Source organism: Chlamydotis macqueenii, chromosome 7 (assembly GCF_036417535.1).
Source record: "Chlamydotis macqueenii isolate bChlMac1 chromosome 7, bChlMac1.mat, whole genome shotgun sequence".
Taxonomy (NCBI): Eukaryota; Metazoa; Chordata; class Aves; order Otidiformes; family Otididae; genus Chlamydotis; species Chlamydotis macqueenii.
In genome coordinates this window covers 10,426,382-10,449,632 of record NC_141562.1, presented here as the reverse complement: position 1 = coordinate 10,449,632, position 23,251 = coordinate 10,426,382, and the positions used below count along the sequence as shown (strand labels likewise).

The 23,251-nt window shown below is 40.7% G+C and overlaps 1 protein-coding gene across 2 annotated transcripts in view; it reads left to right on the top strand.

Annotated features, from left to right (window-relative positions):
* The window catches only part of ANK3 (ankyrin 3), a 303,571-nt gene that overhangs the window by 186,313 nt on the left and 94,007 nt on the right, over positions 1–23,251 (top strand). For both annotated transcript variants that reach the window (XM_086752006.1, XM_086752005.1), the window contains exons 9-18: positions 919–1,017; positions 5,567–5,764; positions 7,751–7,849; positions 11,956–12,054; positions 13,352–13,450; positions 15,588–15,785; positions 16,307–16,405; positions 17,149–17,247; positions 19,471–19,668; positions 21,969–22,067. In XM_086752006.1, the coding sequence (XP_086608132.1) occupies positions 919–1,017; positions 5,567–5,764; positions 7,751–7,849; positions 11,956–12,054; positions 13,352–13,450; positions 15,588–15,785; positions 16,307–16,405; positions 17,149–17,247; positions 19,471–19,668; positions 21,969–22,067 (1,287 nt within the window). The remainder of the gene's footprint in view (positions 1–918; positions 1,018–5,566; positions 5,765–7,750; positions 7,850–11,955; positions 12,055–13,351; positions 13,451–15,587; positions 15,786–16,306; positions 16,406–17,148; positions 17,248–19,470; positions 19,669–21,968; positions 22,068–23,251) is intronic.

Sequence of the window (23,251 nt, the reverse complement as noted above, 5' to 3'; positions counted from 1 at the left end):
ATCTCCTCCATATTTGTTTTGCTTGTAACAAATCAAATGTTTGCTCTTACTAATTCTGAAAACATTAGTTTTTCTTCCTTATTTTTCTTGAAACTATGACATTGCTCTTTGTAACAAGCAGCATGTCATAAGACATTGAAAAACTCCATGTGACTTTACTCACAGTTACTCAAGGCTTGTGTGCTACCTTTCATCATGGCACTCATGTACAGCAGGTTGCTTGAGCATTATAAACAGGGTACAGGTCAAAGAAAAATCAAATCAGTGTGGAATAACTGTTGATATTGAAGAGAGTCTTCCTCTTATTTAAAGAATGTATTTGTAATATGATGATAACTATTACTTAGCAAACTGTTCTAGAAGAGGTGTTGATGGTATACCTTGACTCTAGACCAGTCGTTCAGCTGGAAGTCACACAAGTATGGTCTACATGACAAGACAGAGAAGTTAATCCAACACATTTTATCGCCTGTGATTATACACCTGCCAAAATCAGTGTAATAAAAAAAAGTCTAAGTAGGAAAGAGGGTTTTTTTTTTTCCTCTCAGACAAAAGGACTATCCCTTGGCTTTGATGTGTACTGGCAAATGAAAGACCCAGTTTTCTCAAAGGCATGCAGGCAAAAAATACCTGATGTGCAATCTCATCTTTTTCTTGTATGTGCATTTACCACTTTACTGCACGTACAGGTAGGGCTTGGAAGCGCTCCACTTGCATGAACATAAATTTGGTATGACTATTTACATGTTTAGAAAACTTGCTCTGTCCAGTTAAATAAACAGGTTCAGCTGTTCAGTTGCATAAGAGCAGCATCCTGTGGGAATTAATTAGTTTCTTAGGACATTATAGGTCTTTATAAAAGTGCACAAGTTTTTACTGTGTCTGAAACTAATTGATTATAATGCTTGTGTCCCACAGGATGGGTTGACTCCCCTCCACTGTGGAGCAAGAAGTGGCCATGAACAAGTAGTGGAAATGCTGCTGGATCGTGGTGCCCCTATTCTTTCCAAAACCAAGGTAACTGGTACTGGTTTCTGCTTGGATAATCCTTGTACTACTTTTTAAAATGTAGTTCTGCATGTCTCATATATTTAAGGGTTTTACAATAACTTTCCTATATCATAGCTATTTAAAGAAACTGTGTGGGAGATCTCCAAAGTCAATGCCCTATGTAGCACACGTCTGCATATATAAAGCACGTTAAATTGAGAAACGCAAGAAAAGGTTTCTGTGCCAACCAAAAAGGCATGTATGGTAACCTTATCCCTCAGAATTTCAGTAGTTGAAAAACTCTGTATCTGTCCTGGAATAAATACGTGGTGATTACAATGTATCTTCAGCTTGCACCAAATTACCCTAAGGCTAAAGTAGAGGTAAGAGATAAAAATAGAGTGATGTCTCTTTGCAGAGACAGCTCATATTTCCTTAGGTCTTAGCCTGATTACCAGTTTCTCCACTTTCAATTTATCTACAGTTTGTCTTGCGAAATTCTTCGTGGGAATTTCAAATCACCTGTGCCAGGGTGCACAGATTACTTTAGACCGGAGGGTTGGCATTAAAGTACGCACTTTAGAACTCATCTGGCAGTGGTCTCTGCTGTGCCGTTATTGCTGGTTTTAAATCCCAGTGCAGCAGCCTGCTCTGTAGCACCACTACAATCCATGACTTTCCCGTACAGGACTAACATTTGGATTGTGCAGTTTGTTGAGGTTCTTTCCCAAGATAACCTTCCGCTACATGTTTTCTCTCTGTCTGTAAGCATTACATTTCCAACAACATTTCTTGTTTCCTTCTGTTATTTCTTTTCTGTCTTCTGTCATCCTGTCCTATTCTGTCTCAGTGCCCTTCTATATTCTGCTTTTCTCCTCCCTCTTTTTTCTTTCTTTTTTTTCTCCCCTTACTAGAATATATTTAGCATTTGTTTGGGGAGGTTGGCACCAGCTTTCCTTTGCTCAGTGAGTCACTGGCAAGTGCTGTCATGGGTAATCTGACAGACGGGATCCACCCATCCTTTGCATGTGGAATTTCCATGGGCTCCCACAGGCCTCCCTTGCAAACTTCACGAGCAGGGGGAGACAGCGAGGGACTGTCCGGAGCCCCATGGAGCACATCTCCACGCCACTGCCACTCTCAGAGCCTAGAGCTTGTACTCCAGGGAGTAAGGCTCTTCCACACTCTCAATTCATTACTTAAATTAATTACTTAAATTAAGTAGCTCAATTAATTACTTAAAGAAAAAAAAATGTGAACCCCGTTGTTTTGATTTCCACCATTGTAAAGGAGAACCTCTTCTAAGGAACTACATTTCTTTACTGCGTGGATTTTGTATTGTCAGGTGTTATCCCTAAGCTTAACCTGCTGTTCAAGGCCTGTCGGTTTTGAATTTGTTCCTCTTCCTGAGGAGATTGACACAGCCTGGCCCAGGGTTCACTAGCCAAAATCAGGCAGATGAGAACATGGGACAGTGGGTTTGAAATAGCCCAGGGCTGAAAGACACACTTGGATGTTGACCTGCAGAGGCTTATGTAAACACCTCCAGCAAAATGGGAGCCCATCTCTGGAAGGGAGAAAACTATGTTATGTGTTAAAAAATGAGCAGAAGAAAGTGCAGAGCTTCTTGAGTTTCCCTCTGATGTGTTAATTCTCCTGTTTTCAGAAGGTGAGCTAAGAAGTAGCAATACCTTTGAATGACATTAATGAGTCCATTCATTTGGCACTAAACGACAGTACTGTCCTCTGCAAAAATAAGTGGTTCCATTCCCTTCAAATTAAGTCATATATTATTGGAAATAGGACACATCTTTGAACGAATTTGAGTTTTGCAAAGTTTTCTCATGTTATATAAAGCCTCTTTCAGAAGAATAACTGGACTACAGTTTGATAGCTATTTCTTGCTGGAGATTGTTTAGTGCAGTGTGGGCCCTTCTTCGCACTAGAATAACCTTAGGTTTATTTTCAGGGGAGGCAATGACCTAATGAATTATCTGGGGTTTTTTTACAAGCAAAAAGAAACCCAGATTCTAGTCCTCAGTATGCCAATGGTTTTCTGTGTGAGAAATTACATCTCTGTGTATCAATTCCCATCTTTTTTAATTACTGTTTTTCTAGGCTTGTTTGGCTCTTTTCCTTTTTTTCCCAGAGTTGAGGATACTTTTCCTGATTAAAGTCCTTTAACACAGCTACAAAATAAACTATATATCACTGATAATTTTGTATTTGCCCAATCAGGCATTTAATACTCTATTGCATCTCTGTGGTCCTCTCCTGATTTATTTAATTATTTGGAACTGTCAACGTATTTGATTAATCTTGAACTTCTTCACCTTTTAATGTTTTCTTGACAATCTTCATAAAAACAGTGATATAACACTGTTTATGAAGTGGCTCCGTCTTGATGTCTTGACTTCTTACAGTCATCTGTGGATTGTCTCTCACAACATGGATATGGAACAGGAGAACATTGTTACATGTAATATTTTTGTGTTAAAAGTGGGAAGACAAAGGCACTTGAAATATTAAATGACTTGTGTAAGATTGCAGAGTATCTTCTACTGCAACACAATTAAGAGCAAGCCTGGTTTAGGTCATAACAAAAGACAATATTCCAGTGATGTTCTGTCTTCATCAACTTCTTCAGCATCCAGTCTGGTCTCTTACTCTTTTGTGTAAAGTCTGGCTAGGTGCTGCGCTTTGCTCATCCATGACAGATTTTTGTCAAGCATGTTGCTGGTTTTGCCAAACTGATATGTGGCTACTCCGTTTCTTCTTTTCCATCAGTGTCAGCCTCTTTTGTACAAGTGTCTCCTATGAGGGGGTCCCATGTCATCTTCTCAATTTCTTACTCCATTAGCGAGTGTGGTTTATTGGCTGGTATTGTTAAGAATGACACTTTTCCCCTGAAGGATCTTTCTTATAAAAATGGAACAGAACATTGTATGAAGTTTCATGATTTTTTTACTATCACCTAAAAAACATGATCAGTTATAAACTGTTATCAGTATGCCTTGGTGACTGAGGGAAATTAATCTTTTTTTTTATTCTGCTGTTTAACTACACCAAAAGACAGTGAAAACATTTAAAATGCACTGCTAGTATCAAGCTTCCATGCAGATAATTGCTGTAGTAGCCTTTGGGAATAGGAGAGAGGCTTATCCAAGCCAACATAAATCACAAGTGAGATGCCCATGAGATAATCTTTCTCGAAAGATATAACTGTGTCCAAGATTGTCTGCTTCTCAGCACTGAACGTGAACTGCTTTCAAATTCTGACAGCATTAGCCTGTTTGCATTCACCATCCTTCTTCTGTGTCACTTTAAAAAAATATTTCACTGTGCATTTCCACCCTTATTTCGAATGTTTGTCATTACTGTTATGATATGGCCATGGAAAGGGAGAAGAAAGAAATCATCTGTTTCAGCAAGCCTGAGATCTCAGCTGGTTTTACGCTGCTGCTTTGCCTTTGCTAACTGTAGTCACACGAGGGCACTGCATCTGTGAGCAAGAGCTTCATTTCTTCGTGATGGCGAACACTGCGTACTGTCAGTCATTTCCAAATTATATACTGTTATGTGTTACCAGAATAGCTCCTGCACTTGCATCTAATTTGGGCATTAGAAGGACTACGTTAAAAAAAAAAAAAAAAAAAAACAAAAAAACCCCCCACAAATGGAAGACAGTGTGTTGAGGTTTATCTACAGATCTCATGTACCTCTGCTAACAAGCCCTCTTTCGTTCTGACAGATTTTTAAATCTTTTGTCATGAAATAGGGCCAGTCCTTTACAGTTCTGAAAATTATTTCTCTTGTGTTTTTACTCTGGAAATGTAATACATGTTGGCAGCTTGTTGATTAGCTATTGTAAGAGTGCAAGAAACAATTCTTGATGCAGGTTTTGTTCCTAAACATTTCTCTCAGGTGTTTCCCTGCTGAAACAGAGCTTTACAACTGCCACTGGTAGGTCACATCATGGCAGTCTCATTCAATTTTTTTTAGCCTGATTGCTCTTGAAACTTTTGCTGTTGTACCAATGTTGGCTGGGAAGAAGGGTCTCCACGGGTGTGTAATGTGGTGTAAGGTGTATGTATAACCCAAATTCAGGGAAACACAAGTGGAGGGATGAGGAGGGTTATAGTGATTACTGAGTCGTGCTCTGATCTGCTCTCTCATGCCTGGTATATGCAGGCTACATTAGAATGGTGAGTTTAATGCGGCTTTTAGAAACAGCAAGTATTAGAGGTCAGAAAGTGCTGTTCTTCGCATAACTCATTGAACTCAAGCAACTTACCTGAGCTATGTTGGGTGAAATAAGCGATGTTTAAAGCATTGCTGGTATGGTATGACTGGTTTTTTTAAGGTAGAGCTGCCTACAAACTCGAACCAAACAAGCTCCAAATTCCACATGGCTTTTACCAGAGTAATTCATTGTTACACTGAACATGCTACGTTTAATTTGAGTGCTCTTTGGGCTTGTAAAATTCTTCATACAACACATGCTCTCGGAGGAGTGGAGGAGTTTAATTTCTCTGAGCATCCTGTAACTCATCAGTGTTGGTTCTTTTGTTCACAGAATGGTTTGTCTCCGTTGCACATGGCAACACAAGGAGATCATCTAAACTGTGTTCAGCTTCTGATCCAGCACAACGTGCCTGTGGATGACGTCACTAATGACTATCTGACTGCGCTGCATGTCGCCGCCCACTGTGGCCACTACAAAGTTGCCAAGGTTCTCTTGGACAAGAAAGCTAATCCTAATGCCAAAGCACTGGTGAGTACGCAGTGGGTTACTATTCACAGCTAAACATTCTTCCAAAGTTGCAGTGAGAGTTATGCAAGAGTTATTTTCTGCCTGCTGATGGTTGGTAGTGAGGATGTGTTGTATTGCTGCAGCCCAAGAGAGGATGCTCGAGGTTCAGAGTGTTAATGATGTATCAGAGTAGACCTTTGCTGGTGGATGCTCAGCAGTCCCTTACGAATTTCTGGTGTAACTGGAGCACTTTTGCCTCCTGGTAGCTTGTTATGATTCTCAATACATGAAGCAGCTGCAGACGTAACTGCTGTAGCTTTTGGTATGGAGAGAGTTCTCATTTTCTAAATGTTTGTAAAGAGAAAATAATCAGCAATGCTTAAAACTGTGAGAGTTTTTACTAGCTCTCAAAGACATGAAACAGTAAAAGGTAGGAATGAGTTATATAATGAATATTTGTGGTATTTTATAATTATGTCAAAGGAGTCATGCCTTTCTACTTTAAAAACAGCTTCAGTAACAAAATCTGTTAGTGTAATTACACTGAATACAAACTGAATGCCTTAATGCATTTTGTTCAAAATTATACTTGCAATCCGTTGTTTTTAAAATGTCTTTTTGATTTGTTCTTCAATAACCGTTCCAAACAAATTAACATTCTGCCATTAATTGGGCTGACAGTTGGTTTCATAGCCTGCTGCTACTAACTCATTCAATTCCTGAAATATTATGTGAGCTCCTGAAACCCTCACAAGGCAAGTGGGATTGACTCTCTGTAAACTGGCTCCACAGATTTCCTTTTCTCAGCCCCTCTGTTTTCTTGCATCAGATCAACGTGTTGTCAGGTGTCTTTGGTCAAAGCATTATGATACGTGGGGTGTGTTCCCTATAACCAGCAAGTGGGGAGAGTTGTAGTCCTGTAATGTTTATTTTTGCTCTCTGAAATAATTAAATCATCATCAGGTTTAGCTCGTTGAAGTTGCTGGCAGTGGCCTCTCGTTAGTCTCATAACCAAGCCACACATTTCCTTTTCCCCTAAATCTGTTAGTGTTTCCTTTTATTCTGTCCTGATCCTGCTCAGGATGGTTAATAGAAGGAGCCTGAGTGCAGTATCTGGTGCTCAAGCTCGCTCTTCGCTGAAACACGTCTGAGCTTACCCTGGACCCTGTCCACTGCTAAGGGAGAGAGTTGAGAGCTGCTCACGCTTAACTGGAACGGACAATTGCACTGACCTCATGCTATAAAAGGCATATGATATTCTTTACTATATGGCAGGTATGGAAGCTAATTTTGATCAGATCTGAGGGACCAGTTCTGTCAGCTGTTTTCAGAATTGTTCTGCAAAGGCTTTTTTGATGAATATACAGAGCGGCATCAGCATTCAGTGCACTAATGTTATTGTACTGGTTGTGGATGGTCTGGGCAGCTTATTTTCCTGGTTTACTTGTTTTCTATTGTATCATCTCAAGCCAAATAAGATGGTAGTTTTAAATGTTCACTCTGCTGCAGAGGAGAGGGCAAAATAATTGTAATTACAGTAAACTGGCAGATAATAAATTTAAAAAAATAGTAGTGAGATTAGTTTAGAAGAGGATCCAAATACTAGAGCTTGTAAAGGTAAAGAGCTTTTTTTTATCAGCAGTTCTGAAAAGTCAAAAGAAAACCAAACCAAAAAATCCTCAACCCCACAAAAAAACCTCCAACACAAAAGTCCACCCAGTTAACAGTTAATATCCTTACACAAAAATGAAGCTTTATGAACTGAGAATATTAAAAAGTAATTTCTTTAGGGAAGTGGGAAATATATGTAATAATTAAAACTGGCTATATGAAATACCTCTTTTTAGAAGTTTTTTTTTCACTTGTACATGAACAATTTAGTCAAGCCAAAACAAATCTGGGAGGTGTTTTGTTAAAATAAACCAATTTTTTATGTGAATTCCATGCTAAATTCTACTTTTTAATAACATATGCAGTGTCAAAAAGTATATTCTTTCTCATTTACAGAATGGTTTCACACCTCTTCACATTGCCTGCAAGAAGAACAGAATAAAAGTAATGGAACTTCTTCTGAAGCATGGTGCGTCAATCCAAGCTGTGACTGAGGTAAGAAGTGGTCTTTTCACATTTGTCTTTGTTTTTCCTACAATATTGATTGCAACTGTATTGATTAATTCTTTCATATTTCTGAAAGAGCATGTACTGCCATTCAAGTCAACAATTATTTTCAACTAGATATTACCAAATAACAAAACTGAATACTAATCAGTTGCCCTAATGGATCACAACACGTAAACAATTGATACATTTTAGGAATACAGTGGGGATAAAAAGTGAAACATAACAGATTTTAAAACAATTTTCTTAAACAATTTTTTAAAAAAAGATCTATAATTTCTGCCAATTTTTGCCTATAATTTAATGCACAGAAGATTAGTTCACCCTGTTAAGGAGATCAAGGTGAAGGCTGTGCTTCACTCAAGTCTTATTTTGAAAGGTGGTTTAATTCACAGACCTTATTTTGGCTTTCCACACAGAAGTTACATTTATTCACCCACCATCACAGGACATCACAAATCAGTGAGACAGAAATCAATATGCTGTTACTTCAATCAGCATGAGGTGGTCTACACCCAGTTATTGACACAATTTAGACATTAATTAAGTATCTATGGAAAATTTGATTTGTGTGTGTATACTGCACACAGGGAGGAGAGCTCACATATATGAATGTGTGAGCACTGAGGGAGAAGCCAGGTTAGAAAATTATAAACAATTCCATTGATGCAACAGAGTTCCATTTGATGCGTGGAGTTTTGTCCTAATTATTCAGTAGTAAATCGTACAGCTCCCTTCCTGGTTTTCTTGAGAGTGAACTGAGCCTGCCTTGTTACTAGTCTCCAGACTAGTTTTTAAAAACTATAGGGCTTGTAGATGCAGCTTGCAGAGTCTAGTTTGAAGCTGTGTTAGCAAATGAGAGGTGCAAAGAGAACCTTAACAGAAGAGATGCCGTGTCTGCACTCCACATTAATCATTCACTGGGGAAGTAGAAAAACTGTCTACTCAATTTTATGCCTTTTAAATACAAAGAGCTAAAAGAATGAAAGCAACAGCAATACTTAACTACGCTGTCTTGTGTGAGTAAACCAAGTTAACGGTCTGATCTGTATCCTCTGAATTGCTTTTTCAAGCAAAAACTTACCAAAAGCAGAGCTCTTCCTTTATTTCCTGTTGTTGCCTCATCATAATCTCACATGATCTCAAACCTCATTTGACTGCATTTATTGAGATTCATCACGGTAATTTACTGCAGGGCTCTACCTTCCTGCCTGCCTCTTTTACTGGCTCTCTGCATGGTAACAACCTTTCAAGGCACAATTCAAGCTGGTGCTTGGCATCCCTACATAACTTGTTATTTCTCTACTAAAAAAGAAATGTTATACCTGGCCATCAAAACAAATTGGCCAGAAAGCTTCACAGTATTCCTCTGCAAAGAAACCTGAGAGCAAACAAGTGTTGGTTGTGAGATCTGAATAAACAATACAAATGCAACAAGAGGAAACAGTACCAAGTGTCACAAATAGCCATTGTTGCATATAAACCCTTTATTAAAGGTAATGCTTATTGCCTTTTCTGTGGTAATTGCAGCTTTCCAGGTAGATTCCATACTTCCATTTGTAGATATTGCTCTTTTTTTTTCAGCTGCAGGATTGAATCTCTGCAGTATGAGCTAGTGTTTGTGATCAAATATGACACACATACCTCATATTTCCTGCAGTCTATTATTTTAAAAGTTTTTATTAAATTATGTGAAGTAGGGAAAAGAAATTACATACTCAACCAGTTATTCTGCCTTCCTGCTCATGTTTGGTTTTCTGCATGAGAAAGGAGCGAAAGTGTGTTTTCCTCACTAGTACCCTCCTGGGACTTGTGTACATCTATGGAGAAGCTGCCTAAATCAGGTCGTTCCCAGAGATCCACTCAGCTTTCTTCTTCAGGTAGCAAAACCCTTCTGGAGCCTCTGGCTGACGCACTGCAGCTGTGCTGAAGCAGCTGTGTAGAGGTTTTAGGGTCACACTCCTGGGAGAAATATTAATTACTGAGGTCGTGCCCTGCTCAATGACTGCGCCCTTTTCCCACTCCCTTGCTCCCTCTCTCTATTTTTGTAGAGTTGGTCTTTTCTATCTTGTGTAAGGGCAGTGGTGCAGATTTGTCATGATGATGGCTGGGCTGAGCTGGGCTAGTGGGCCAGGCTGGGCTGGGCTGGACTGGGATGGGCTATGCCTCAGTCTTTGCCTCAGTCTTCACCAATAAGGGGTCTTGTCACGCCACTCAAGTTGTGGAAAGCACAAGCAGGGACTGGAAGAACAAAGAACCGCCCACTGTAGCGGAAGAGTAGGTTTGGGAACATCTGAGGAACCTGAAGGTGCACAAGTCCATGGGACCCGATGAGATACATCCGCGGGTCCTGAAGGAACTGGCGGATGAAGTTGTCCACCTGCTGTCCATCATATTTGAGAAATTGTGGCGGTCTGGTGAGGTCCCTGATGACTGGAAGAAGGGTAACATAACACCCATTTTTAAAAATGGGAACAAGGAAGACCCAGGCAACTACAGGTTGGTCAGATTCACCTCTGTGAGGCAAGGTCATGGAGCAGGTTCTCCTAGAAACCATGCTAAGGCACATGGAGAGCAAGGAGGTGGTTGGTGACAGCCAACATGGCTTCACCAAGGGCAGATCGTGCCTGACTAATCTGGTGGCCTTCTATGACGGGGTGACAGCATCGATGGACAAGGGATGAGCAACTGACATCATCTTACCTGGACTTGTGCAAGGTATTTGACACTGTCCCGCATGACATCCTTCTCTCTAAACTAGAGAGACATGGGTTTGATGAACAGACCACTCAGTGGATAAGGAATTGGCTGGATGGCCGCACTCAGAGTGGTGGTCAGCGGCTCAATGTCCAAGTAGAGACTGGTCACGAGTGGCGTTTCTCAGGGGTCTGTGCTGGGCTCGGCCCTGTTCAACATCTTTGTCGGCGACATGGACAGTGGGATAGAGTGCACCCTCAGCAAGTTCGCCGATGACACCAAGTTGTGTGGTGCCATCAACACACTGGAACAGAGGGATGCCATCCAGAGGGACCTTGACAGGCTGGAGAGGTGGCCCTGTGCAAACCTTATGAAGTTCAACCAGGCCAAATACAAGGTCCTGCACGTGGGTCATGGCAATCCCAGGCACAAATCCAGGCTGAGCTATGTTGTGCTGTGCTTGGCAGGGCTCGGCTGGTCTGAGCTGGGCTTGGGTGGGTAGGGCTGGGGTGTGCAGCTCTGGACTGGACTGGGTAGGCTGAGCTGGGCTAGCTTTTACTGGGCTGGGCTGGGTGACGCTATGCTGGCAATGGCTCAGCACAGCTGGACTAGGCTTAGCTGGACAGGGTTGAGCTCGCCTGGGCTAGGCTCATCTGGGCTAGACTGATCTGGGCTATGCTGATAAGGGCTATGCTAGACTGAGCTTGGGTGGTCTGGGTTAGGCTGGGCTTGAGTAGTCTGGGCTATGCTGGGCAGGGCTGAGCTAGGGTGGGCTGGGCTATGCTGAAGTGGGCTGTGCTAGGCTGGACTAGCTTGTGCCACAAGGTCTTGAGGGAATGGGGAATTCTCTTTAGCCAGTCTCATCTGTGTCTGTGCCTCTCAGGATGGATGCTGCAGTTTCGAATTCCCTTTCTCCAAGAGGAAGAGTGGGGATGAAGCTCACCACTGAGTTCTGTAGGCCTTTGTGTTCTCTGAAAAGGAGCTGGATTTTGTCGTGACAATGGACGCTGCATCTTTTTTTCATTAGTGAATCAATCCATAAAGTCTTATCTTTCTACTGACAATACTTCTAACCTTGTTTGGTTGGTTGGTTGTTTTTTTCCTTATATTTAGCAAACACTTAAGGATGAAATCTTGCTTAGCTATAATTGATTTTAGCTGATGAAGAATTACTGAATTCCTAGAATGTTTTCATGTTTGCTCATTAATCATACTCATAGGTGTTTCCAGTTGTGTGCCCTTTAGTTTAAGCATGCGTATATGTTTTTGAGAAGATCCTCTCAGAAGAGCAAGTGCTTAGGTTTACTTACTTCGGAATAATTTATTTTTTCCCCATGACATTCTTGTAAAGGAGTGTGGAAGTAGGTTTTTAAGTTTGACTTTGGTTTGTTTTTCAGTCGGGCCTAACTCCAATCCATGTTGCTGCCTTCATGGGGCATGTCAATATTGTATCACAGCTAATGCATCATGGAGCGTCACCCAACACTACCAATGTGGTGAGTAACAGGTTTCTTTACAGCACGGCAGAGCTGTAAATGCATTATAATACTGGGAGCAGCTCTGTTGTGAATCTCCAAATTCTGGTGTTCGCCATCCTCCTCCATAGCGGACGTGGCTCCTACTGGAGTCATGGGAAAATGGAGTCGCTTGACTCCTGCTTGGGAGATGCTTGACAGGTTGAGGAAACATCAAAAGAGCCTGACCTTAGGCAGACTCTAGTCTTTTTATTTTCTGAAGTAAGGAATGAGAACACACTGTAGTTCCTCACATGTAGTTTCTGAGATGTATACTTGACTGCCGAGCACTGTTTTCCCAGGACCCCGGGGGCTGCCATTTAAGGGAAGTTCTGCTGTTATCGCAGATTGCGGCAGATTGTCGGGACGTATTGCCTGTGTCCGTACAGCCGTACAAGCGCACTTTTCTGCTGGATGTGCGCTGTGTGCCCCAGGGCTCCCAGGGCATGTGTGAAAACTGAAGGCATTGTTAGATGGGTGTTTGAAAGTTGGGAAATGGGAGGAAAGTAGAAGCTTGTTGATTCTTTCTAACAGTTTGGTCTCAAAGTCTCCCTTTCACCTTCCATATACAGGTGCAGTTAGAGGGCAGTCTTTTATTAAAGTCTTCATCTGTTAATTCTATTAGATTATATTACAATGCAACACCATTTGTAAATTACCAGGTGTTTGTACATAAAGACATATTGATGTCCGCAAATGTGGAAAGTAGTTTCCCCTCCTGCATTTATTCTGGTTTTGTTGGATTTATATTTCATTAAGTCCATGAAGTCTGAGATTAATGTACTCAGTAATGAATTTTTTTTTTTGCTCTTGTTCACTCATCTCAGTGCTTGTCAGATAAAAAGATGATAGTGGAGGCATAGGGCATAGCAGGGGGAAAGCCAACAATATGTGTATCTGAATATACAGACATTGAAATGTTTTTGGTTTTTTTTTTTACTAAATTAGACTCTATTTAAATGGATGTCATTTTTAACACTCCTAGTAAGATGCTAGTAAATACAAAAATTGCACTGTCTCTTTTCAGCAAAAGACCAGTGACAAAGGCAGTATTGTGTTGGGAAAGAGACCCTGAAATAAATTGCTTTGTAGCATACAGCCAAGAGGTCAAATGTTGACTTAATCTCCCATCTAGCTCCCAAACAATTACTACGAAATATTATAGTGAAGATTATTCTGAACTGGGTCACCAATATTTTTGTATTTATGAAACATGTTGGAGTTTGTCTTTCCTGCAGTGTGTTTTTAACAATATTTTGGTTTTGCTGCTCCTTACTAGAGAGGAGAAACTGCGCTGCACATGGCTGCCAGGGCTGGCCAAACAGAGGTTGTTCGATACCTGGTACAAAACGGAGCTGAGGTGGAGGCTAAAGCTAAGGTAAGGTGATGGTCCAGGTGTAATAACCCTAGATTATATATATTTAACAAAGCAAATAATCACATTAATCTTGCGTGTGTCTTTTGGGGAGAGAAAGGGAGATGAAGCCAAGGGCCTTGGCGTAATGACAACTGATATTTTGTTATGTGCTGCCTTACTGTAGTCATGAGTGATCTGTATGTAAGAGAGGAGGCAGGAGATGTCAAGTTGATACCCTGCCCGTTTTTTTGTCAACTTTTAATATAAACTATTCTGTGTTTGTAGAGTTTTGGTTTTGGGGGAGAATGCCTCAAATCTGCTTTTTTTTTTTTTCTGCAAAACTGTAACCCCTATGCTGCTGGTGTCTCCTGTCATGTCCCTGAAGCATCAGCCTGTATGCATTCAAAAATAGTTCTGCTTCTAAAGAGTATCTCCTGAAGTAAGGAGGCACAGTAAGGGGATGTATCATAGAGCTGGAAGGAAGGAACAGACCCTATAGAAACAACAAATTATGGAAGACGGGGGAGTAGGAAAAATAAATGGTCAAGATCCGTTGAAGAAACATACAATATTATGGAAATAAGAGTTCTAGGAAACAGACAGGGGAAGGAGATAAATGGGTGCAATAAATAACAGTCTTAATAGGTAAAACCAGGAAAACTTTTTTTTTTCCAAATAGTAATTAAATTAATATAATTTCAAAGAAATCTGTTTTTTTCACTGTGAAATTATAGTCTGTTATTTAGCTCACAAATAAAGTTACTAGTAAGAATATCTACTTATAAGGAGCTCTGACTAAATATTTTATACATTTCATATCTGCAAGCAGTCTGACAATAGAAGTGAACCATGTGGTCTGTAAATCTCCAAAGACAGCCTTGAAAGTGAACAGCTCGTGCTCAGAAGCGGAGTCATGCAAATATTTTCATACAATGAATTAATTTGGGCAAACTGCTATTGCCTGTGATCGATTTGTTATCAGAAATAACAACTAAATAGAAGTAGTAGGTCAAAAACAGTGCTAACATCAGCCATGAGAAATTTGTGGAAAACGGGCATAAACTGGAAACGTTTAAGAACCATAAAGGCTCTCTACCAGTCAGAGGAGAATTTCCCTGTAGAGAAGCAACAGTCACATCCTGATACTCTCTCATCCTAAATCCCAAAGGTCCAACATCAGTGCTGTAGGATGGGCTTGGGCAGAAGTCTCCCTAGCAGAGAAGACCCCAGAGCTAGTTTGCTGCTGGATGTGAGGTAGCAGTGCTCAAAAGGCAGGAAATTCAGCAGGGAAAAGTTGGGAGAGAAAGATGTTTGAACAGATTTATGAGGAACAGGAAAAAATAAAGTCATGGGCTTTGTTGGCCATACTGTTGCAACGGTATGCTTAATCCAAAGATTGTACAGCTGAGAACGGGAAGGACAAAAATACGCAACCAAATAATGAATAAGGAAGAAATTATCTATTAGACATTCAGAACAAGGTCACAAATAACCACAATATTTTCACTGAAGGAAAAGAAATAAACTCATGACAGGGCAACCTCTATACTTTGAACTATTAGAATTATTCTGTTCTGAATGAGCAATGATAAAACAAAAGTGAATTTCAGCTCTATGCTTTGTCTTCGGTTACATCCAGTGTAAAGCTGTCTGCAAAATACGCAAAAAATTATTCACCAGTAGAAGAGCAGAAAATATGCTACTTCATGCCAGTTTCTAGGCAATAATATGCTGAGCACCTCAGGTCATCCCAAACAACTGATTGAGTTGTTAAATGTTGCTGGGGATCATAAAAGAGATCAAGATGTGAGGAACAGAGGTTGCGTTTTAAGAAAGGTCTCAAATTCAGCAGGAAACTCGGTGCACCTTAGTGGCAAAGCAAAGTGAGGCAAATCCAGATTAAGAAAATTGATGGGTTTATGTGCTGTTATGGATTATGTACCTGTCTGGAATATTTTGTGGTGCATCAACAAAGCACAATATATCTTTATCATATGACAAAGGGAAAGCCAGTGTGCAACATTCACTAGGTAAGACCACAGTAGAATTAATGCCCGTTTGCAGCTTTTAAAAGTGACAGAATCTGAGCAAATATTTTCTGTCAAAATATGAACCTTCATTTTCTTATGTAGGACTGTGTTGTTTCCTTTACTTTTAGGATGACCAAACGCCGCTGCACATTTCTGCTCGACTGGGAAAAGCAGATATAGTACAGCAGCTGCTGCAGCAAGGAGCATCTCCAAATGCAGCTACAACGTCTGGCTATACGCCCCTGCATCTTTCTGCGCGAGAAGGGCATGAAGATGTAGCTTCTGTTCTCTTGGATCATGGTGCATCTTTATCTATCATTACCAAGGTAAAGGAGTTGCAAAAGTGATAGCTTCAATAGTAAAATACACCTGTAGGAAGTGCTACTTGTTAATTAAATGCTGCAAGAGTCATATACACATACAAATAATAGAAGAATGAGCTAATTTTGTTAAAAGGGCACAAAGCTTCATGCTTTTACCTCAGAGCCTGACGTATAAGATATCCCAGTGATCAGACATGCATTTTCTCGGAATGAAAGGAATGCAGGGCAGAAATTCCTGACAGGAGTTGATAAGCTGTTACTCAGCCTTGTCCTTGGATCTTTGGTGGTGTGAAGAAAGGAACTGACTCTTCCCTTTTTACGATTGTTTTAAAGTAGATAGGGCTTTGCTTTGCAAGGGAAGGCCTTCAGACCTGCTAGCACAGTTGGGAAGCTGCAGACTTGCTGCCTGTACTCAGGACTGTGTAAGGGGATGGATGGAAACAGCAGTATCCTTGTAGATCAGAGACAAACCTTGCCCTGAAAAAGAGCGCACAATGCTGCTATATAATTGCTTTCTCTTACAGAAAGGATTTACTCCTCTACATGTGGCTGCAAAATATGGGAAAATTGAGGTAGCCAACCTCCTGCTTCAGAAGAATGCATCTCCTGATGCTTCTGGAAAGGTAGGACAGAAGAAGCCACTGCCACTTGCACAGCAAATAACTAAATGCACGTAATATTCTAATAATATACTTCTACCTGCTTGCCATCACGCTAGTATCCACGGCCTGGGTTTAACTGGAGCGGGTTTCATGTAATATTCCAGTCCCTGTTGGGGCTGCCAAGAGTCAGCAAACTCTTGACAGAAGTGACTTTTATTGTCATTAATTGACAACAAAATTATGTTGTCTCTTTACCCATCTAGGGGAATGCAGACAAACCATTCCCCTACCTTCCTGCCCAGACTATTTACAGACCTTATCAGAGTGTTCAGGCAGCTGGCTCTGCTCCGCCAGGTCTCATGACAGGGGGCAAAGCCCAGTAGGACCTCAAGCTTTTTAAACCAGCCCAGCTTGGGTTTTTACAGATGCAAGGGACAATTTACTTATCCACTGCAGTAAAAGAAAAACATTGCCGAGGGTGTGACCTCAGGGTCAAAATTCCTTACCTGCTCTGTCCTCGGGGCAGCACAGACACGTGCTTCTCTGTTCATCTTCCCCGGGAAGAGTGAGAAGAGCTTTCACAGCTCGCTAAGGATTTTCAAATCTCTGTTTTATTTTTTGATTCTAAAGTTTTCAAAGACTCTGGACACATGAATGAATAACAAACGTGTGTTTTCACCTTATCTACTCCAGTTCTTCAAACTCTTAAGTTTTCTCTGGAGAGGGTCTCTAACAGCACTTGTTTGTTCTGCATGTGTTTTTAGAGCGGTTTAACACCACTGCATGTAGCTGCACACTACGATAATCAAAAAGTGGCACTCCTACTGTTGGACCAGGGAGCTTCACCTCATGCATCTGCCAAGGTACAAGTATTGGTCACTCCGGGGGTGGGGAAATATCCAGGATTTTTGTGTCACTTTTTTCCCTACCTCTTTTCTTTCTAGACTATATATGCTTACAATTACAGGGGGCTCAGTGACCTTGTTTAATAATGTCTCACAACCTCATAAAGCTATTAGAATAATTCTGCAGATGAATAAAATAGCAATTAAAAAAGCATATATAGATGCAGAAATATTAAAAATCTCTAGTTTCAGTAAAGGTCAGTCTCAGTGAATACTGAGCCTTGCTTTCACTTGTCCAATCTCCTCGGTACCTTCTCCAAGCCAGCCAATTTATATCATTGCATCTTAACGTTTGTTCAGGGCAAGCTTGGAGTTAATGCCTTGATGAATAGAGGTAGTTCTCCTGTATTGTGCCACAGGATGACTTCTGAGGTGTAATACATTTCTCAGTACAATGTCTGTATTATTAATGAGCTTCGCAATACTGCCACAGTGTAAATGGACTGTTGAGAAAATAAAAAAAACTAGTCACAGCGCTACTTTGATTGCAATTTACTATAGGCAAGACAACACATAGTGTAAGATTTCAGGGAATGTCAGAGAATAAATATTTGAATGTATTCTAGTTCTGAGTAGAAGAATTTAGAGAAGCTTGAAGTGTCCCTTTTGTGGACCCCAGTTTGAAATATGGCTCAATAATCAATAGTTGGACAGCAGCAATAAGTAAAACAGGATGGAAGCATACGTAGATTCAAGTAAGGTAAGTGCAGTATAAATACACCATGTGAAACAACCCAGTTACATTGCTAAAATCACTGCAAAAAACCACTGTGGCAAATGGAGAGCTAGTGGAAAAGCCAGTATCGTAGATAGACAGACAGCTCTCCTTGATTGCCTTCCTCTCACACATGACTGAATACAGCCGTAGCACTGGGGGCCTTCTGCGTGGCTAAAGAAGAGGATGGAGTCTGTCATCCATGGTAGGTCCCAGAGCTCATAGTGCAAAAAAGAGGAAAGTTAAATAAACATGGATAGCCAGCAGCAACGGCACAGTCTAAAATCAATAATGTCGATAGCGGCAATCTGCCAGAGCTGTGCCCCAAGAGGTGAACTGGAGTGATCTCTGATCTTTTCCTGCTGCGACACAGCACTCTTAAATGCCGCTGTGGGGAAGAAAGGGCCTTCTGAAGGGGAAGAGTAGGCACTGACCCAGTTTTCACTGAAAGAAGCTGCCAGTGGAAGCTGTGCATCCTGTAGGCGCAGGGACTGCGGAAGCCACTGCCAAGGGCTCAGGAAGCGCAAACCAAGGTGGCAGCACTATGGATTATCATATAACATTACACAAACTCTTGTGTCAGGTCACCTTAGCTTCCTCCTGTGTAACAGAACATTTTTGTAGCTGCCACTTCAGAGCTTTGAGTGCCAGCTGTAAGTATTCCTACAAGAAAGCATTTGTTAGTATTCTGCACCAAGTGAGCCACAAGAACACTGTGTAGAGCATCAATACTAAATGAAATTAATGGCAGCATATTTGTTGCTTTAGGCACCCACTGTGCAGTCATCTGAAAGATTATGTTGGTAACAGCAGATGATTTCCCATTTCTTTTGTAAATGTAGTCTAATAAATAAATGTGTTACATTATATCTCATCACTGGCTCCATAGATACTTCCATCAGCAGTTACTTTTTCTGTGACACTACTGTCTTTAATACTGATCTTAGGACTGACTCGTTAGCCTGACCCAGCAATATTTGTCTTGAAGAGTGATCAGTGAAGGGTGTGTAAATGCTGCAAGAACAACCATATTTCATGTACATAATGCTTTCATTCACACTGGGAAATGAGAAAAACACCCAAACAATAACAGCTGTTCTGAGTTATGAACACACATCCTGCTCTTCTGTTGGTTAAAGATTTTATGTACATTTAAGGAAAAGTAGCAAATGTCTGTGATATGAAACTGAAATTCCTATTGCTATAGGTTGTGCTTTCCTGAACAGTTATTTTTTTCCCAAATTTGAAAGTTTCTTTCAGAATCCTCCTATTTGTAGTGGTAGTTTCAAAAACAGATTGCTTAAAGCTCTGATACATTCATTTGTACAAGGTAATATTGTATTTAACTATGTTTGACAAAATTATTAGAACTAATGACTTACTTTCTTAGAGTTGGGTAGGCACAGGAAAGTGATTTATCACATTGTTTAATGAGTAGCTTGCAATGAAGTGCTGTCTGTTGACAGAACGGCTATACTCCATTGCACATCGCTGCCAAGAAGAACCAGATGGACATAGCAACTACGCTGCTGGAATACGGTGCTGATGCCAATGCTGTAACCAGACAGGGTATCGCCCCTGTACATCTCGCCTCTCAGGATGGCCACGTGGACATGGTGTCGTTGCTTCTTACTCGAAACGCTAATGTAAATCTCAGCAACAAGGTAAGCGTTCCCCCGGCTTGGCGCTCAGGCAATAAACAAATGTGCTGATGAGAAGGAAAGGGGCCTGCAAGTAAATCTTGTCCACTGTGATGCTGCAGGTTTTGAAAACATCAGCATTTCTTATAGAAAAGAGAGCAGCATGCATCATACTGTGTCACATTGCATGAACTGTAATTTGTAGTACCCAAGTTCTGATGAGAGCACGTGCTGCAGAGGAACTTACTAATCCGTCTCCCTTCCTTCCAAGTTACGCTAGTCTGCCAAACCATGCCCAGAGAGAAAATGTCTTCTTCCTCGCAGCGGCTAACAGGGCTGGCGCGTGTTGTTCATGAGCCTCTAGATATATGCCTGCCCATTAGGCAATGGTAACAACTAACCTGTTAAGGGAGGCTGATTTTTCAATTGGGATAATAACAGCAAGGTTGTCTGAGATTTTGTTCATTAATATAAGTGATTCTTCCTCCCCAGGGGGTGTTCCTCAGAGCACAGTGACATTCAGTGTAATTTCTCCTGGGGGCAGGAAAGGGAAGTTGGTAGATTTTAGTTTCTATATGTATGAATTTATAGGCTATTAATTCTCCTATATAGTAATGTATTTAGCAAATGTGCAGCCTTAATTCTTTAAATGCCCCACTGGACATCAGAGATGTTGTAAAGTGCAGTTTCAGTATGAATTTGCATGGTTAAACTAGAAAGGCAAAAGACAAATTTTTCATGGAAAATATTTCTTACTCTCAGCAAGTGGAAAAACTCAGTGTCCTCTGAGGCTGAGGGTGATGCTGCACAGGGCTGCTCTGTCTTCCTGTTTCTAACTTTACAGTTTGGTTATTTTTAGGCCCTTCTTCAGGAAGCTTCTCTTACAGATTATGATTTTTTTTTCCCCACGTCTCAGTCACGTGTGTGTGCTTATGCAGTGCAGGATGTCCTTTGCATCCCCACAGGGCCATTTGCCACGCACACGTTCTTGTCGCGCTGGCTATCGTGGCTTTGCTGCTGAGGCTGATACAGAGAGCGTGACTGCAGCTGCTGAGCATTTTGATTCAGTCCCACCAGGGGTTAATTACCTGCAACATCCTTCGATCTGTTACTGTTCAGTTGTCATGTCTAGTTTCTCACTATACTGGTAATACCACCTTTTGAAAATAGTTCCCCTGTACTCACTTACGGATGCACATTTCCTCCGAGCTCAGCACCTGTATTTGAAGCCAAATATTTAAAGCATACTAACTTTAGGGTTTTGCAACGGGAATGAAAAGAGCATTCGTTTTCTTCAGGATCCACAGAACTGTGGGGAGCTGAATACTCAGAGCCCCAGTGTGGGCACTGAGCACTTATTAAACCTTTTTAGAAGGTTTGGCCCATAATATCCATGCCCCATTAGGTAATTTACGGTTGATTACTCTTATATATTTGTGTAATGTGACCCACCAAAGCTACATTGTTGCCAGGATCGCACCTTTGAGTGCAGTACTTAGTTTGGGTTCAAGGGTGGGAAACTTAGCAAGTGTTTCTGCCTGGTGTGCAAACTGCTGCCACCCACTCTTCTGTCACCAGTGCTAAGGGCAGTAGGAGCAGGAGGAGAGAAAAAGAACTGTGATTTTCAAGAAAAGGATATTCTTTCCCATTCCTAACAACACCCCCTCAACAGATTTTCTCCCCTTTTACCTGAAATTTTTATGTGACAGAAAGTTGCAATAGCTTTCTGAGGTTTTAAGGCTTTCAGATTTCAAGTTTCAGGTAAGAGAAATAATGAGCTATCCAAAAAGTAAGAGTGTCAGTACATGTCATCTAGCAAGTCTGTATACTCCCTGGGTGAGAGAAATGGACCTGATCTCAAAGAAATGTAGTTTTATCTTTTCTGTTTGTGTTTGAAAATGAGCAAGTAGAGGAGTAAAAGGTAAGGATGAATCTGAGTGAATTTTACTTCTAGAAAACATGTAGAAGTGTAAAACATAATTCCATATTTCTTTTAAGATCTTACTCATTCTAAGGAAGTGAATTAGTCCAGAGGTAAAAAAAAATACTGTGTGACTTTTTCTATAAAGTGCTATAATTTTCCCACATTGAACACTGCATGAAGAAATGTTCCTTGTGTAAAAGAAACATTATCTTCCTGGCTTTCAAATTCTACCTTCTTGCAATCAACGAATGTGATTAGGAAGCACATTACACAGTAAAAGTGGAATTTATAATTTCTTTAAATTCAGTAGGATGTTTTGAGTCTTACTGATACCTGAATTTGCGTTTTAGTGTTCATATGCATCCTCTGAAGATTGTTACTTGTTGCTTCTCATTTACAGAGCGGACTGACGCCACTCCACCTGGCTGCTCAAGAGGACAGAGTCAATGTAGCAGAGGTTCTTGTTAACCAAGGAGCTGCTGTTGATGCACAGACGAAGGTACAAAAACCACTGTCATCATATATAACTTCCTTTCAGGGAGGCAGGAGCCTGTAGACTGGACTAGTAATCGATTTCAGGATGAAACTGAAATAACAGCAGAGAAGTGTTTGTTGAAATAAATTATTCTAGAATATATTCTAAAAAACGAAGATATGTAAACTTCAGTGTTTAGTGTTATGCTCAGTCTTTCAGCAGTAAGCTTCTTTCTTGCCAAATATTTAGATCAATATAGATTGAGATTGTATCCTACTGTTGTGTTTCACTGAAGGTAAGTCAGATTGATCTGTTTTTCATGTAAGGAAACTTTCAGAAAAGCTTGCGCTCTCTCTACAAAGAGTCATATAATCTTTCACCGTATGCATGCTCTCATCTGCTTTTGGTATTTTTGACATGTTGCATGTACTTTCCATTCAGCTGACAGTAGAAACAAAACACAAGAGAGCTGTTACTTGAAACAGCTGTATTTACAGCAAGAGAAAGAATGTGAATACAGTGTCTGCATTTCTGGCTATTAAGCGGTTAATACTTTTTCCCACGACTTGAGAGACTTTATGAAATGAAGTAGTCTCCTTTCCCTGAGCTGATACTCAATAGCCATCCACAGACATGATTCTGCAAGTAAAGCCATTGCTCATTTGTAAAGATTACCTCCTCCTCCTCCAGCTTGACTCAGTCTTCATGACTTGATGCCTCTGAATTTCTAAGCTGCTTTGTTTTGCAGGCATAGTGAGGTGAGCTATTTCGTCACACGGGTACAGTCTAGGGAACTGACTTTTTCTGGTGTCCCAAGTTCAGACTGGACTATTGTTCTCCTGATAGTAAACATTAACCTATTAGTTTGTCAGTAAATATTGCTCTACTCTATCTTCAAAAATAGTATTATAGATGACACATTTAACTCTTGAGGACAAATTTGAAATTCTTTATCTTTTTCTAATATGAAATACATGTATGCCATGGTGGTCTATTTCAAATTTACTTGCCTAAAAATAGTTTTGCCTAAAGTATTTGGACTCCTAAGTAAGAGACCTGGCTTTTCAAGGTGCTTGGGGCTGCTTTTGAGACCCCAAGCAAAGACACCTGCCACTTCACAATATTGCTTTTAAGAGCGATGTCGTTAGTAAATTCCAAGAACCTGTGTACAAATGGTTTTATGCTCACTAAGGGTGTATATGCTGCTC